The sequence below is a fragment of the Otolemur garnettii genome, unplaced genomic scaffold (genome assembly GCF_000181295.1).
Source record: "Otolemur garnettii isolate 467f Iridium unplaced genomic scaffold, OtoGar3 scaffold00104, whole genome shotgun sequence".
In the NCBI taxonomy this organism is placed as follows: Eukaryota; Metazoa; Chordata; class Mammalia; order Primates; family Galagidae; genus Otolemur; species Otolemur garnettii.
Window position 1 is genome coordinate 4,084,395 of NW_003852499.1, and position 17,336 is coordinate 4,101,730.

The 17,336-nt window shown below is 39.8% G+C and overlaps 1 protein-coding gene across 1 annotated transcript in view; it reads right to left on the minus strand.

Moving 5' to 3' along the window:
- Window positions 1–10,268, minus strand: part of DYRK4 (dual specificity tyrosine phosphorylation regulated kinase 4) — a 46,215-nt gene extending 35,947 nt beyond the window's left edge. The window contains exons 1-3 of the mRNA XM_012809350.2: window positions 10,182–10,268; window positions 9,759–9,779; window positions 4,132–4,161 (exon numbers count right to left, since the gene is read on the minus strand). Coding sequence (XP_012664804.2) covers window positions 4,132–4,161; window positions 9,759–9,779; window positions 10,182–10,268 — 138 coding nt within the window. The remainder of the gene's footprint in view (window positions 1–4,131; window positions 4,162–9,758; window positions 9,780–10,181) is intronic.
- Between the last annotated feature and the right edge of the window lie 7,068 nt (window positions 10,269–17,336).

A 17,336-nucleotide genomic window follows, 5' to 3' on the forward strand; every position in this document is an offset into this window, starting at 1 on the left:
CCCTGGGTAGAGTGCCGTGGCATCACAGCTCACAGTAACCTCCAACTCCTGGGCTCAAGCGAGTCTCCAGCCTCGGCCTCCCAAGTAGCTGGGACTATAGGCACCTGCCACAACGCCTGGCTGTTTTTTGGTTGCAGCCATCATTGTTGTTTGGCGGGCCCAGGCTGGATTCGAACCTGCCAGCTCAGGTGTATGTGGTTGGCGCCTTAGCCACCTGAGCCACAGGCCCCGAGCCAACAAACTAATTCTTAATTTCATACAGAAAGGCAAAGACCCAGAAAAGCAGATATAAAATTGAAGAACAGAAAAATTAGACTTATTACTAATTAGACTTATTATATCTAAAAATTAGACTTATTACTCAAGACTTAATATAAAACTACCAGTGACGGCAACAGTATGGTCTAGGAGACAGAATAGACAAATAGATCAATGGAACCCATGGAGGCCCCGTAAATAGTTGCGCAGATATAGTCAATCATTGACAAAGAGACAAAAATCAATGAGAAAGAAGTCTGTTCATCAGATACTGCTGGGATAATTGGACATCCACATAGAAAATGAATCTAGAGATAAAGCACGTACCTTTCATAGAAATTAACTCAAAATGATTCATAGACCTAAATATAAATTCCCAAACTGTAAAACTTCTAGAAGATAAGAGAAAATCTTCTCCTGTCACCACCTTGGGTCCAGCAGTGGTTTTTATCTACAACACAAAAAGCATAATTCTGAAAGAAAAAAATTGATGTTGGATTTCATTAAAATTTCTGCTCTAAAGAAGACACAGTTAAGAGAATGAAAAGACAAGCCATAGACTGGTAGAAAATAGGTGCAAACATGTATCTGATAAAGGATTTGTATCCAAAACAAAGAACTCTTAAAATTCAACAATAAATCCAATTAATAAATGGATCTGAACAGATAGCACCTACCCAAAGAAAGTACACAGATGTCAAATAAACATAGACAACATGCTCAACGTAAGTCATTAGGCAACTGCAGATTAAAACGAGATACCACTACACATCTATTAGAAGGTTTAAAATCCAAAACACTGACACCATCAAATGCCAGCAAGGAGGCAGCACAACAGGAATTCTCATTCCCTGTCAGCGGGAAGAGGAGATGGTACAGCCAGTTTGAAAGGAAGTCTGGAAGATTCTTGCTAAACTCAATGTAGCCTTAACATACCATCCAGCAATCATGTTCTTTGGAATTTACCCAAATAAAATAAATAAATAAATAAAATCTACAGAACAACCTGCACACTAATGGTTGCAGCAAATTGATTCATAACAGCTGAAAAATTAGAAGTAACCAATGTCCATCAACAGGGAAAGATAAACAAACTGCATGCACGAAATGCAGTGTTACTCACTGATGAAAGGAAATGAGCTGTCAAGGCATGAAGAGACACTGAGGACCCTTACTGCTAAACAAAAGAAGCCAGCCAAAAAGGGCTTCAGTGGTTCTCAACCTGTGGGTCGCGACCCCTCTGGGGGTCTCCTGCATATCAGATACTTAAATTACGATTCATAACAGTAGCAAAATTAGTTATGAAGTAGCAATGAAAATAACTTTATGGTTGGGGGTCACCACGACATGAGGAACTATATTAAAGGATCGCAGCATTAGGAAGGTTGAGAACCACTGGGCTACATGATTCCCATTAGGTGATATTTTAGAAAATTAAAACTTCAGAGACAATAAAGAGTGGCTGAAGGTCAAGTGCAGTGGCTCAGGCCTGTAATCTTAACACTCTGGGAGGCGTAGGCAGGTGGATCGCCTGAGCTCACAGGTTTGAGACCAGCCTGAGCCAGAACGGAAATTCCATCTCTAAAAAAAATAGCTGGGGGCGGCACCTGTGGCTCAAAGGAGTAGGGCACTAGCCTCATATGCTGGAGGTGGCAGGTTCAAACCCAGCCCTGGCCAAACACTGCAAAAAAAAAAAAAAGCTGGGTGCTGTGGTGGGTGCCTGTAGCCTCAGCTGCTCAGGAGGCTGAGGCAAGAGAATTGCTTGAGCCAAAAAGTTTGAGGTTTCTGCAAGCTATGATGCCATGATACTCCACCAAGGCATCAAGACTTTGTCTCAAAAAAAAGAAAAGAAAAAGAGTGTTTGCCAGGGACTCAATGGGAAGGGAGAGAGGGATGTCTAGGAGGACAATGGGGAATTTTTAGGTCATTGAAACTAATCCTATATCCTACTGTAATGGTGGAAACATAACATTAAATATTTGTCAAAATCCACAGAATGTACAACCCAAGAGTACCCTAATGTAATCTATGAACTTCAGTTAATAATGTGTAAATATTGGTTCATAGACTGTAACAACTGTATACTAATGCAAGATGTTAATAACAGGGAATTGTGGAAAGTGATGGGGGGTCTGTGGGAACTCTGTACTTTTCTGCTCAGTTTTTTTGTAAACCTAAAATTGCTCTAAAAAAATAAGTACATGAAAAATAGACAAGCCAATAACGGGAAGTTGGTACGTGCAGCACATACAACTGGAAAAGGATTAGTAGACAGAATGTATAAAATAGTCACAAATCAAGAAAAAGACAAATACAACAGAAAAATATTTAAACAATGAAGGCATGACCAGGTATTTCAAAGAAAAGGAAACACAAATGGCCAATAAATACATGAAAAAATTCACTCTCACTAGTAATAATACATCAAAATGCAAATCAGAATATAATAAAATATTGTTACCCACCTACTAAATTGTCAAAATAAAAAGTCATACAATCTCAAGTGATGAAAAGGACGTGGGACAACTGAAATTTGTGCACCCTGCTGGTGACAAAGTGCATCGATGCAAATGTTTTGGAAAACAGTTTGGCGTTATTTGATAAAGTTAAGCATTTACATAGACCATGACCCAGCAACCCCCCTCCTGGGTAGATACCCTAGAAATGCCTACACATGTGCACTAGGAGGCGTCCACAAGAATGTTGCTAAAAAGCACCAACACACAAGAAAAAGCTAAACGTGAAACTAATAAAAAGTGTAAAATGCCCATATAATGGAAAACAGTAGTTTAATTAGTAGCTAGGTTTCTAAGAACAGAGGTGATAGTCACAAAATCTAAAGACTTGGAGTATAGGCAATGATCAGTGAGAACAGAGAGCAAGCCAAACGAAAGCCACCCAAATGGTATGTCAATATATATGTTGGCTCAACACTAGATAAAAGAATATTTCACAGTATGATTCCATGTGTATAAAAACTTCCAAAATTAATCACCAATACATAGTTTAGAATGTTTAGAAACATACAAAGAAGAAATGAGTAGTTAGATGTAAAACTCCAGAGCAGGGGTCCTCAACCTTTTTAAACAGGGGGCCAGTTCAGTGTCCCTCAGATCGTTGGAGGGCCAGACTGCAGGCCCTGGGATGAGTTGGCTGCTAAGCAGGACAGGCAGCAGTGGCAAAAACACCCAGCTGGCCAGATAAATGTCCTAGGTGGGCTGCATGTGGTCCATGGGCCATAGTTTGAGGATGCCTGCTCCAGAGGGAATGATGAGGGCTAAGATATGATGGGGTATATACACATGAACTTCTTTCTTGAACCTTGTGTTGGGTACCCACAATGGCATTCACTGTATTACAGTATTATTCCTATACCTTACATGTTTCCTAAATATTTTATATATGCTCAACATTTAATAATAAAAACAATTTTTAAAAAGCATTCAGGAATTACAGAATGAAATCTGAGTCCTGATTTCAGCTTTTATTAGCAGAATTATTTTAGGTACCTTGGTTCATCTTTTGGGGTCTTGGTTTCCCCTTCCATAAAAGGAGGGTGTTGACTACCTGAACATAGTTAAAAAGGAGCAAATATAAAAGGTAAACAAACACATGGGGAGAGCAAGGGTTGTATTTCTATAGTATCTCCTTATCCTTACCTCCAGTGTTGAACAGATAACTATTTTCATGGCCTGAAAAAGCTTTCGATGGAATTATCTAGAGCTCTGACTAATTCTAGAGCTCAAAGACACTCTCCCATGCCTGCTCACTTCACATCTTTTTCATAGCAATCAAAGTAATCTCGAATCTTTGTTACCTCCTCTTACTGTAGATTCCAGCACTTAATGGGAACATAGAACAAGGAACTCATACCCTGTGGATCTCAGAAGGAAAAGTAGGGCTCTAGGAGAAAATGGGAAAAAGTATGTACAGCTGTCCTTCAGGACCCCAAATCTATCCCAAACATAGATATTCTGTAGTAATATAGGCTTATCTTCCCTTGAGCCAACAATTTTGGATTGGCTACTTGTGGTTACATTTTCAATGTTTCAATGTTTTAGTCTTTTTTTCTTTTCTAAAAACTAATTTGTATACTCTAACTTAATTTATGGTTACTTTGTTGTGCTATCAAATAGGATTCATTCTATCCAACAATCTAACTATATTCTGCATCCATTAACCATCCCCATTTTATCTCCCCACTCCCTGCTACCCTTTCCAGCCTCTGATAATCACTGTTCCACTGTCTGTCTCCATAAGATCATTTTTTTAATACGTAGCTCTCACATATGAGTGATAACATGTGAGATTTGTCTTTGTGTGCTTGGCTCATTTTGCTTAACATAATGTTCTCCACTTCCATCCATGTTGTCACAAGTGGCAGGATTTCATTCTTTTTTATTGCTACATAATATTCCAGTGTGTATATGTACCACAATGTCTTTATCCACTCATCCACTGATGAACACGTAGGTTGACTCCAAATCTTGGCTATTGTGAATAGGGATGCAATAAACATAGGGATGCAGATATCTTTTCAACATACCAAATCCCCTTCCTTTGGATCTATACCCAGCGGTGGGATTGTAGGGTCAGATAGTAGGTCTGTGTTCAGTTTTTGGAGGAACTTCTCTTCTGGTCTCCATAGTGCTTGCACTGATTTACATTCCCACCAAGAGCATATGAAGGCTTTCCTTTCTCCACATCCTTGCCAGCATCTGTTCTTGCCTATCTTTTTATTTAACTGAGGTGAGATGATACCTCATTGTAGCTTGATTCATATTTTTCTGATGACTAACGGTGTTGAGCGCTTTTTCAAATACTTGTTGGCCATGTGTATGTCTTTTGAGAAATATCTATTCAGATTATTTGCCCATTTTTTAAATCAGATTTTCCTATTGAATTGTTGGAGCGCCTTATATATTCTAGTTATTAATCCATTACCAAATGGGTAGTTTGCAAATGTTTTCTCCCATTCTGTGTGTTGTCTCTTCTCTTTGTTGATTACTTTTTGCTGTGCAGGAACTTTTTAGCTTGATGTAATCTGATTCGTCCAATTTTTCTTGGGTTGCCTATACTTTAGGGGGTATTACTCAAGAAATCACTGCCTGGACCAGTGCCCTGAAATGTTTCTCCAGTGTTTCCTTTTAGTCACTTAACATTTTAGTTCTGTGATCATTACAAGGTCTTCTATTCTGAGCCTTCTATTTGCATTTAAAACGTAAATTCATTATCATAAATAAGTCTATCACTCTAAAAACCTATATAAAACTGGCAATCGAAACCTCTGCTTTTTTGCTCTCTCCTTATGGAATGATTTCCATTCCTTTTTTTTTTTTTTTTTTTTTTGAGACAGAGCCTTTGTTGTCCTTGGTAGAGTGCCATAGTGTCATGGCTCAAGTGATCCCCTTGCCTCTGCCTCCCAAGTAGCTGGGACTATAGGCACCTGCCACAATATCTAGCTATTCTTAGAGACAGGATCTCACTCGGGCTATCCACCTGCCTTGGCCTCCCAGAGTGCTAGGATTATAGGTGTGGGCCTGATTTCCATTCCTTTGCAATACCAAATGGTTAATCTGGTTGGTTTTCTTCTTTTGTTTTTTGTGTATGGAATGCTGGTGAGACACAGAAAGGAGACAGCATGAATAACACTCAGATTCTCTCTTCTACTGTTTAAACTTCATTTATAAGCCTGTGTCTTACAGGAAAACTTTCTGTTAAGTGGAGAGAGAACATGGGAAAGCAAAGGCATCCAATACTACTACTGGGCTTCCTCCCTCTGCCAGCCAGAGAGCTCATGTTCACTTCCTTCATTTAATACCACCCCATCAGGGGAGGGAGGAATAATTATTTCAGTTTCACAACCAGCCAACAGACTTAATGACCTAAACAAGGTCTCACAGCTGGTATTTAAATGAACACCTCGCCCCACATGATAGACAAAAAAAAAATTTTTTAAATGTTCATGACCCTTAGAGAATCTGATTGCAGAAGTCTTTAAAACTCCCCTTGAGTAATATAAACTCCCCTTGCAAATATACTCAAGGTCAAGAACTGCTGGCCTATTCAATCCCTACTCTTTACTGCCAAGGAAAATGAAGGATAGTCATTACCATTCTCAGCATCTAACCAAAACATCTGATCTTGCTACAAAGAAGCCCAATTTCAAGCTTCATGAGAGTTTTTGTATCCCCAGCACCTAGAACAATATCTAAAGTGAGCAGAAACACTCAATAAGCATGTGTAGCAGGAACATAAGAATGAATGCTCTTCTGATTTTTATTCCGCACATACATCAAGTGCCAGGCCCCGTTGTGGGTTCTGGGGACTCGGCACTCTGAAGCAGTCTGAGGACACCTTTCCACTATGGAGCATCTAGGGCCGTTCTATGCAACAAAAATACACTGCAAGCCACGGGCATAATTCTACATTTCCTAGTTGTCACATGAAAAAGGTAAAAGGGCAAAATTATGTTTATTAATAGATTTTATTTCACACATTCTATTTAGAATCCTCTTTTAACAGGTAATGACTATCACATTATTTTTGCAGCTTTGTCGAGGTATTAATTGATAAAATTTTCCCAATTATAAAAATTATTTGCAAGTTAATTTACACTGATTTTTTTTTTCCACATCAAGCCCGTGTAATCTGGTGTACATGTAACACAGCACACTTCCAGCTGGAAACATGCTAAGGGATCCACAGTGGCTACCATATTGGATAGTTCTGGAGGATGAGACAGAAAAGTGAACAGACAAATACATAGATAGGGTGAGAAGAGAAGGCCTGCCTAAGGAAGCGCATTCAATAATTGAGCGATTTATAGGATTTAAGAACTTAACAGAGAAACACTACCTGTGCCTCTAGTGCTAGGCATACAAAATGTGCCTTTGGCACAATTTTGGATCTACCTCGCAGCACCTACTCATTGTTAGATTATAAAGTAAAATCCTATGTTAACAGAACCAGCCCCATATATCGGAGGTTGCGGGTTCAAACCCAGCCCTGACCAAAAACTGCAAACCAAAAAAAAAAAAAAAAAGAAAAAAAATCCTAAGTTAAGAGAGCTTTCTTCCCTAGACCCTTCCCCAGTGCTCCTCCTGGCATGGCCTGACCTGAGAGCCTGGAGCACCCAAGACCCTGAAACTAGCTACAGAGAAGCACAAAAGCCCAGTGTCTTCCAGTTTAGGAGCTGAGATGACTGAAGCCCAGAGGGTCACGGTCCTCCTGCCGGCAGTGAGGACAAACTGCAGTAAAGGCACCAGGAGAGCTCCTTGTTCTTCTCCAGTGAAGAGGGCAGGATGGGAAACCTCCACAGGCATCAGACAACGGCCTCTCTGCAGTAGATGGGTCTTTAAGATTCTACCCCGTGTTAGCCAAATGATGGGGGCATTGTGAAAAAATGGCTCAGATTAATAAAGAGAGGACCAGGCTGTTGTGGTAGGTAAAATCAATTTAAAAATCAATTTTTAAAAATCACATTTATTACCAAGTCTGTATTTAAAAAGTGAACATATTATCTTTATAAATTATATTAAATACTATAAAAATAAAAATTCATTTATTTTGAATATTTAAAATGTTTTGAAAAATGCCTGCTTGGGGCAGTTGATATGCTGAGATCCACAGCTGTGTCATTGTCAGCATTCTTTTAGGTGAAGGATATATATATGTAATTGTTTTTTTTTTGAGAGAGTCTCACTATGTCACCCTTAGTAGAGTGCTGTGGCATCACAGCTCACAGCAACCTCAAACTCTTGGGCTTAAATGACTCTCTTGCCTCAGCCTCCCAAGTAGCTGGGAGTACAGGTGCTCATCACAATACTTGGCTATGTTTTGGTTGTGGTTGTCATTGTTGTTTGGCAGGCCCGGGCGGGGTTTGAACCCACCAGCCCCAGTGTATGTGGCCGGTGCCCTAGCTGCTGAGCTACAGGTGCCAAGTCCATTTAATTCATTTTCATCCTCCAATTAATATCACAACTGTCCAGCAAAATACAACGGACTGAGAAGTCTATGGGGGAAACCAATAGATGGTGAAAAGACATTTAAGCACCCTTAGATAATGAGCAATATAAAGATAATAGTTATAAGTTTGAATACTTGTTTAAAATGATACTGTAAGTTTGCCAGTAGTTATTGTAAAGTACAACATAAACAAAATGTTTTGAATGTATTTTTTAAAATTTTTGACAATTTCTGTCATTGTAATTCCAGCAGTTTGCTTTCCTTCATTTAAACGTATAAGGAGGCCAGATGCAGTGGTTCATGCCTGTAATCCTAGCACTCTTGGAGGCCGAGGCAGGTGGATTGCTTGAGCTCAGGAGTTCCAGACCAGCCTGAGCAAGAGTGAGACCTTGTCTCTACCAAAAATAGAAAAAATAGCCAGGTGTAGTGGTGCACACCTGTGGTCACAGATATTTGGGAGGCTGAGGCAAGAGGAGCTCTTGAGCTCAAGAGATTGAGGTTGCTGTGAGCGATGACATCACAGCACTCTACCTAGAGTGACAGAGTGAGACTGTCTCAAAAACAAATCATATAAAGAATTTATAGGACAACATCAAAAAGAGTTGGCATTACTCAGCAGAGAGGCATAGAACAAAGCAGTTAAGAATATGGATTTGAATTCCATTCTCCACTCACTGGCTTTATGACCATGGGATAGCCAACCTTGCTTGTATATCAGTTTCCCCATCTGTCCCATGGGGATAACAATAGCACTGGCCTCTAAAGTTCATGTAAGAAGCATCTCAGCACTCAATAAATGTGAGTTCAAGCAGCTAAAAAAAAAATGCAAGTTGCAAAACTCATGATTTTGGTAAAGTAAAATCATGACCTAGACCATCCTGTTTGCAAAATATTTTAAAGAACTAACAAATGTTATCTTCATTATATTACTGTGTTTTGCTATACATTTAACATTTCAAATATTTTATTGTAATTTTACATTAAAAGACATGTTTACCTCTTGAGTCTTTGTAGTCAGAGGAAATACATATGTTTTAAGCAGTAACAAAATTTGCAGCTATGAATTACAAAATGAATTTTTTTGTGGTATGTGGTAATTGCAGAGGTGTAAGTGGATCAAAGAACTTTGCATTAGGGTCCATTTTTCTGAGTTATAATCCTAAGGGGGAGAATACTAGTGTTAAATCAGGAACCCTGCTTGGAGGAGGTGACCTGGAATCATAATTTGAAGAAGGTGGTATATGGTCTACGGAAGGAGATTTTTACTAGGCCTTGGGTAGGCTGCAGAACTCTGGCTGTCCCAATCAGTGATACAGGCAGGATTCAGACAGTCAAACCAGAATGCTTTCGGTTAAACTTGCGGTAAAACATTCAGGACAAAGATCCCAAACAATATGCACATGTATGATTTTTTTTTTTTTAACAAGCTGAGAAATTCAAACTGAGTGGTTGGTATTAGATTGAAAAATACACCTGCTTTAGGAGTTGATCCCACAGATGGTAACTGCACAGGCATTAAAGCACCAGCTTACCTTCAGAGCTATGGTATTTCGCTAATTTTTGAGGCAGAATAAAAAGAAAGACACCATGTCTGTGTTAGAAAAAGAACAGAACCCTTTCTGGAAATGTTCTTAAACTTGTTCAGAACTATTTTAGGACACCTCTGGTGGGGTCCCAGATACACAAAGTAGAATAAAAGACATGGTGGATATGCTCTCCATGTGGCACCCCAAATACAAGTCACCTGTTGGATTAAGGCCTTGCCCTCCAGCTGCTTCCCCCACCCCCACCCCCACCCACCCAGACCTGGCTCTGCCCACCAGTGTGCCCGCCACGTCTCTCGCCTCATGCTATCCTCACAGGTGCCTGGGGAACAAGCATCACCACCGGATCCTGGTTCCCCCAGCCTTCACAATGACATCTCTCTTCCCCAGCAGAAATTCAAGGATCTTTACCTTCGTAGTGGTGAAATTCTCTTTCTTTCTTTCTTTCAAAACTGGTAAGGAAGTCAAAGTGCATTTCGTTGACTTTTTAGCATCCATCGGAGCCCTGCCAGAGAGAAAGCAAGAAAATACATTGGCAGCAGGAGTCAAATCTAAGCACTGGCCCACATACCTGGGGGCAGAAGAAAGCAGGGCAGGGTGCAGAAAAGAAGGCAGCAGCAGACCCACAGCAGAAGCAAGGTCCCTGATTTCCTTCAATCTGAAAAGAGGGATAAGATCTAGGGAAGGTGGAGGAGATAACCAGGTATCAGCCATTCCAGTAAAGAGAACCCATTTCCCTTAGCTAACTGCAAAGTAATCCTCATTCTCTTGCCACAAATACAATGATCCTTCACAAAATATGGGCATGTTCCTGGGCTACTTGGACAATTTAATGCCTATAGAAAAAAGAACAAGGCAACAATTGATACAAAGTGTTTCCTGGATCTCATTCAGCCATGTATGCCTTTCATTCAGAGCACAGCTCTGTAAATAATTAAGTCACTGCAAGCTGAAAAAACTTGCAACAGTTTATGGAATCTAGTTATAAAGCAGTGATTTATTATAAGTGGGAGGTGAGTCTCAGAGGGCTCTCAGGACACTCACTCTCCTTGTTACCTCAGCATTAGATCAGCAGAGCACTGCTGAAACGCCACCTTGGAAGTCCCTTTTCAGCCTCTCCCCTAACAAGAGCTGGAGGAATCAAGAATCACAAGAAATAGCATTAGAACAGGGACCAAGGAAAAGTGTTTGCATCTGCACATCACTCCACTAGCAGGTTTTTCCAGACACGTAATAAATGATGGCAACACAATTTTGAAATTATTCAGAAGAGTGAAGAAAAATCATGCTAACATTTATTGAAGCATAAATTAAAAAAAATCAGAACTTATTTACCTACAATGGGAAGTTAAATCTGCCACACACGTTTTATGGAATATAATGCAGTCATTTAAAAAATGAAGTAAACCTTTATGCCCATAATATAATTAGCAAAAATAGAACAATGTATATAATATGATTCTATACTTATTACAAATTAAAATGTTTGCTTTCTATTATATAGGCATATTGAAGGATATGAAAGAAATACTGTAAAAACTCTACTGGGTATATATCCAAAAGGAAGGAAATCAATACATGAAAGAGATTTGTACTCTTTGGTATGATTATCACAACACTATTCACAAAAGCCAAAATATGGATTCAGCCTAAGTGCCCATTAGTGGATGAACGAGTAAAGAAAATGTGGTATCAAAAATGTAGTATTTACACACAATATGATATTCACCCATTAAAAAGAATGAAGTCCTCTCACTTGCAGCAACATGGATAGAACTGGAGACCATTATATTAAGTGAAATCAAGCCCAGAAGGAAAAAGGCGGATTTCATGAAAACAGAAACTAGATTGGTGGTTACCAGAGGCTGCGAAAGGGGAAGGGGGAGGAAATAAAAGTGGGGGGGAGAGAATATAAATGTATTTAGTACCACTAATCTGTATAGTTAATAATGGTGAAGATTATAAATTATATATGTATATTTTATTCCAATAAATAAAGAGAAATAATAAAGTATCTCTGAGGAAAAAGGAGTGAGTGGGAACATTAATTTAATTTTTATTTTGAGACATAGTCTTACTCTGCCACCCTGGGTAGAGTGCTGTGGTGTCATAGCTCACAGCAACCTCAAACTTTTGAGCATTTTTCAAATGCTATTTTTTATCCTCAAAATACATGGTGAACTATAGGAAAAGAATCAAAATGCTTTTTTTGTTTGTTTTTAAGATAGGGTCTCTGTCACCTGGGCTAGAGTATAGTAACATAGCTCACTGCAACCTCAAGCTCCTAGGCTCAAGTGATCCTCCAGCTTCTCAACTAATTTTTCTAATTTTTTTTGTAGAGACAGGATCTTGCTTTTGTTCAGGTTAATCTCAATCTCCTGGTCTCAAGCAATCCTCCTGCCTTGGCCTCCCAGAGTACTAGGATTACAAAGTGTGAGCCGCCATGCTTGAACTAAGATGCTTTCAATATTTTGTTTGTATCTTGTTGTCTGAAGAATCGGAGACAAATTTAGCTCAGAGCTAGAGTGAATGTTCTTCTGAGAACATTCTAAAAATTTAAAAACCCTCATCATTGGCAATAGCAACAACAACAAAAATAAACAAATGGGACTTAAACTGAAAAGGCTTTGCACAGCTACAGACACAACAAGTAAAGCAAAAGACAGCCTTCAGAATGGGAAAAGATATTTGCATGTTATGAGTCTGACAAAAGCTTGATAACTAGAATCTGCAGAAGACTCAAATCAATCAACAAAAAGCAAACAATCCCATCTACCACTGGCCAAGAGACATGAACAGAACATTCTCTGAGGAAGACAGACGAATGGCTAACAAACGTATGAAAAAATGCTTATCGTCCCTAATCATCAGAGAAATGCAAATCAAAACCACCCTGAGATATCACCTAATCCCAGTGAAAATGGCCCACCTCACAAAGTCTCATAGATGCAGATGCTGGCATGGATGTGGATGTGGAGAGATGGGAACACTTTTACACTGCTGGTGGGACTGCAAACTAGTATAGCCTTTTTGGAAAGAATTATGGAGCATCCTCAAAGAACTCAAATTAGACCTCCAATTTGATCCCTTAATCCCATTATTAGGCATCTACCCAGAAGAAAAAAAAATCATTTTATCATAAGGACATTTGCACTAGATTGTTTATCACAGCTCAATTTACAATCTACAAGATGTGGAAACAACCTAAATGCCCATCAACCCAGGAATGGATTAACAAAATTCAGCCATAAAAATAGAGACTTTGCATCTTTTGTATCAACCTGGATGGAGTTGAAACACATTCTTCTTAGTAAAGTATCACAAGAATGGAAAAACAAATATCTGATGTACTTAATACTAATATGAAGCCAGTAGATTATCTAATACATGCCCACATAAGAGAAACTCAATTCAATTTAAGTTGAGAGGAGGGAGAGGAGGATTGATGTGCTCCATTTAATGGCTACAATGTAAGGGTATATGGCACACCTTTTGGGTGGAAGACACAACTGCAAGTGGGATTTTACCTAACAAATGCAAATATTGTGACCTAGTTGTTTGTACCCTCACATTATCCTGAAATAAAAAAAATGCTTGGCTCGGTGCCCCTAACTCAGCAAGTAGGGCTCCGGCCACATACACTGAGGCTGGCAGGTTCAAGCCCAGCCAGGGCCTGCTGAACAAAGACAACTCCAACCAAAAAATAGCTGGGCGCCTGTGGTCCCAGCTGCTTGGGAGGCTGAGGCAAGAGAATCGCTTAAGTCCAGGAGTTAGAGGTTGCTGTGAGCTGTGACGCCACAGCACCCTACTGAGGGTGACATAGCGAGACTCTGTTTCAAAGAAAAAAAAATGCTCATCATTAACTTGTAGATCAGAGATTCCCTGCCTCTCCAAATCAATTTCTTTCCTCTGGAATTCAAAAGCACTTTTTTTTTTGAGATAGTTTCACTTTATCACCCTTGGTAGAGTGCCATGGCATCACAGCTCACAGCAACCTTCAACTCTTGGGCTTAGGCAATTCTCTTGCCTTAGCCTCCCAAGTAGCTGGGACTACAGGCACCTGCCACAATGCCTAGCTATTTTTTTTTAAGAGTCAGAGTCTCAATTTGTCACCCTTGGTAGAGTGCTGTGATGTCATAGCTCACAGCAACTGCCAGCTCTTAGGCTTAGGTGATTCTCTTGACTCAGCCTCCCGAGTAGCTGGGACTACAGGCATCCACCACAACGCCCAGCTATTTTCTTGTTGCAGTTTGGCTGGGGGCCGGTTTGAACCCGCCACCCTTGGTATATGGGGCCAGTGCCCTGCTCATGGAGCCACAGGCGCCACCCTTTTTTGTTGTTGTTGTTGCAGTTTGGCTGGGGCCAGGTTCAAACCCACCACCCTCAGTTTATGGGGCCAGTGCCCCACCCACTGAGCCACAGGCACCACCCTCAAAACCACTTTTATCTAAGGACTTAATTTTGTAACTTGGTTTCCAGCTTTGGTGTTACTTAATTATCTTAGGTAATATATTTTTGTCTCACTTGATTGTCTCTTGGGGAACATAGCCAGAGAACTTTTTTTGTTGGTGTTTTTGTTTTTGTTCTCATAGAGGTGAGGATAATGCCTTGTTTATCGAAGACCTGGTGCAAATTTGCTGAGGGAAGAGAAATCTAAGCTAGTTTAGATTAATTCATCAAAAAATTTCAGAGCATTAACTGTGTGCTAACTACTGTGCTAAGCATAGGGGATTCAACGATAAAACAGAATCCTTATTTTCAAGGAGTTTTGGGGGGCAAGACAGACCCACAAACAGTGGGGTTAGCCTTATCACATTTCAAATTGTTTTGTACATATACATTATCTATGTATAGAGCACTTCAATGTCTGGAAAGCAAATGTGTCTTTTGAGATTTACCTGTTATGATTTCAGTATTTCGACTGCAATTGGCAGTAGCTTGATCTTTAATGTCCTTGGGGCTGCCGTCCGGGTTGAACGTGTGGCCGTGCAGGCTTTGCAGGGATAGCCTTTGCATTTCTGTGAACAGATCATGAATTTAATGTACTTCAGTTCTACTTTTTTCTTTTTTTACTGATCCATAATATATGTACATACTTTCAGAGTACATGCAATGTTTGGATGCAGTTATACAATGTGTAGTCATCAAACTGAAAGTGTACTGGTGCTTTAAACAGCAGGTTCTTGGGTGGTCAGACAGAGAATTGAAAGACACACCACTAACAACACAGAGGCACAAAAACCAGATTAGGATGGGACTGGCATAAGCTCCTGGTTTAGGACCAGTACAGAAGCCATTATCTCATGTGAAAAGAGAGCCAAGGAAAGCCTATTTGCCACCCTCATAGGCAATCCATTCACATACCTTCTAGGGAGGCCCTTCAAGCCACTCCAGGAAGTACCCTGGCCAGATGCTCTCAGTCAACACACCCTTTCCGAGCAGACAGAACCACCAGGATGAAATAAAGAGTACACGCCATGTTAAAAGGCCCATCCATCTTTATCCACATGCTAACTCCTTCTCCAACTCAGCTCGCCCTCATGGAGTGGAAATGAAGGCCGCTGTTGCCCACACAGAACCTGGATTCTTTTTTCCTTTCCTTTCGCATCTCGGAATAATGTTTATTTTCAGCCTTTGACCTCTTAGCTCCTACCCTAAAGATGCCTATCTTGAGTAGTTTAGGAGATTAACTTCTCAGTTCTAACCCTAAAGATGCCTATCTTGGATTGATTTAGGAGATTAACTTTTGAATGTAATAGGTCACTATGCTGATTATTTGGAATAGGGATTGGTCTGGTCTTGGCTTGAACTTTCAATGTATAAAACTGCAATTTTGGAAATGAAAGAACAGAACAGTCTTGGGGAGGCTCGTCTCACTGTTCTCCAGAATCCCAACCTTCAGACAAATAAGGTTTAGTGGACCTATCTCCATTTCTGCATATTGGCTGAAAGTAACAGGCGGCTGGATCCTCTTTGTCCAGTAACTTTTCCAGTCAACATGGGAGCCCTCTGCCCTGTGGTTCTGTCTGCCTTTAGATAAATTCATTCCTATGTTAATCTTCTCTGGCACTATGCTTTGTTCATTTCTAACTGATTCCTTCAGGTCTGCTCTCTGCTTTTCAGAGATCCCCTCTGAATAATAGGGGCTGCTTTTTGCTTTTCAGAGACCCCCTTCCAAAATCAGGATAATAGGAATAACATTCAAATTATTCTCTTTTGAAATATACAATAGGTTATTATTTACTATAGATTACTGATTTATTGAACTCTAGGTCTTATTTCTTCTGCTTAACTGTATTTTAAGTTACACTCAATGCTGCCAAAGGCAACTCCTTAGCCCTTCTGCAAATATCCTTGGAATTCTTGAGGTTCATCAACTCATGTCTCTTAAGAGCTGGAAAAGATTCCAGAAAACATCCTGTCCATTTTCCTACCCAGGGCAGGAATTCTCTCTATAGTATCTCTGACAACTATAGTTGTCCTATCTCTGTTACAATATTTGTGTGACAGCATGATTTTTCCAGACAACACATCTCACACTTAGCTGTTAATTTACATATGGTTGATACCTGATAAATATTTATTGGAAGGATAAATTATATTGAGCAAAATATCCTCCATTGATCTCATTGTCTTATGCAAAGCACCAAAGAACAATTCTACCCTCTTTTTGACTCATAACTTGTATATTCAACATTGAGTAGAAAAAAGCTTGTTTCTCTCCCTTCCATCTACACATCTCCAGGTATTGTGTTTTGTTTTGTTTTTTTTAAACCTATAATAGACATCAGGGTATGGCAGAGAGAGCTTGTGTTGTGATTTTTTCCTATTTTCTAGTTTTTCATGGTCTCTCTCAAACTGTCTAGATTATGTTCTAATCATTGCCAAGTGAGACTTTTACAGTCCATGATGTAGTCATTATATTTCTATTAATGCAGGCTACACCAGCGTTTGCTTTTTTTAGCCCTTGCAACACACTTGTTGGGTTTGGAGTCAGCTAAGGCCACTACCTCCAAGCACTGGGTCCGCCACATGGTGGAAAAGCATGCATTCTAGCCAAGTTGCAGATAACAGCACGGAGTCAGAGAAGGCGTAATCAGTGGCTGATGTACTGAGATTCCTCCCAGGTTTACACTCACCCTTTTAATAAACACTACAACAAAGAAGGCAATTAATAGGCTTAAGTTACAGAACCAATTATGTGGAGTCCACCTGTGAAGAATTCCTCCAGAGCGAGCCCTAGGTGTTACACACCTAACCGTAGGTGGCTGGTTAAATCCCTCAGGCAAGACAAAGGACCTTTCAATGCATCTGTTGTTTCCATAGTTTGAACATCTACTTTTGCTAAGTCTCCACTTAAGCCTGAACCGTGAAGCTTGAATTAAGAGTGGCCGCTGTCAGTTATTTCAAACACAAGTTTAAGTTCTAATTGATGAGCTGGTGGACATGTTAAACATAGCAAATGCCACACATTAACTACAAGTGAAAATCCTCAAATTTTGCGTCGTTCGTTTCCTTTTTAAGAAAAGCTTTGCTATCTTGGGGATTTTTCTTTTTTTTTTTTTT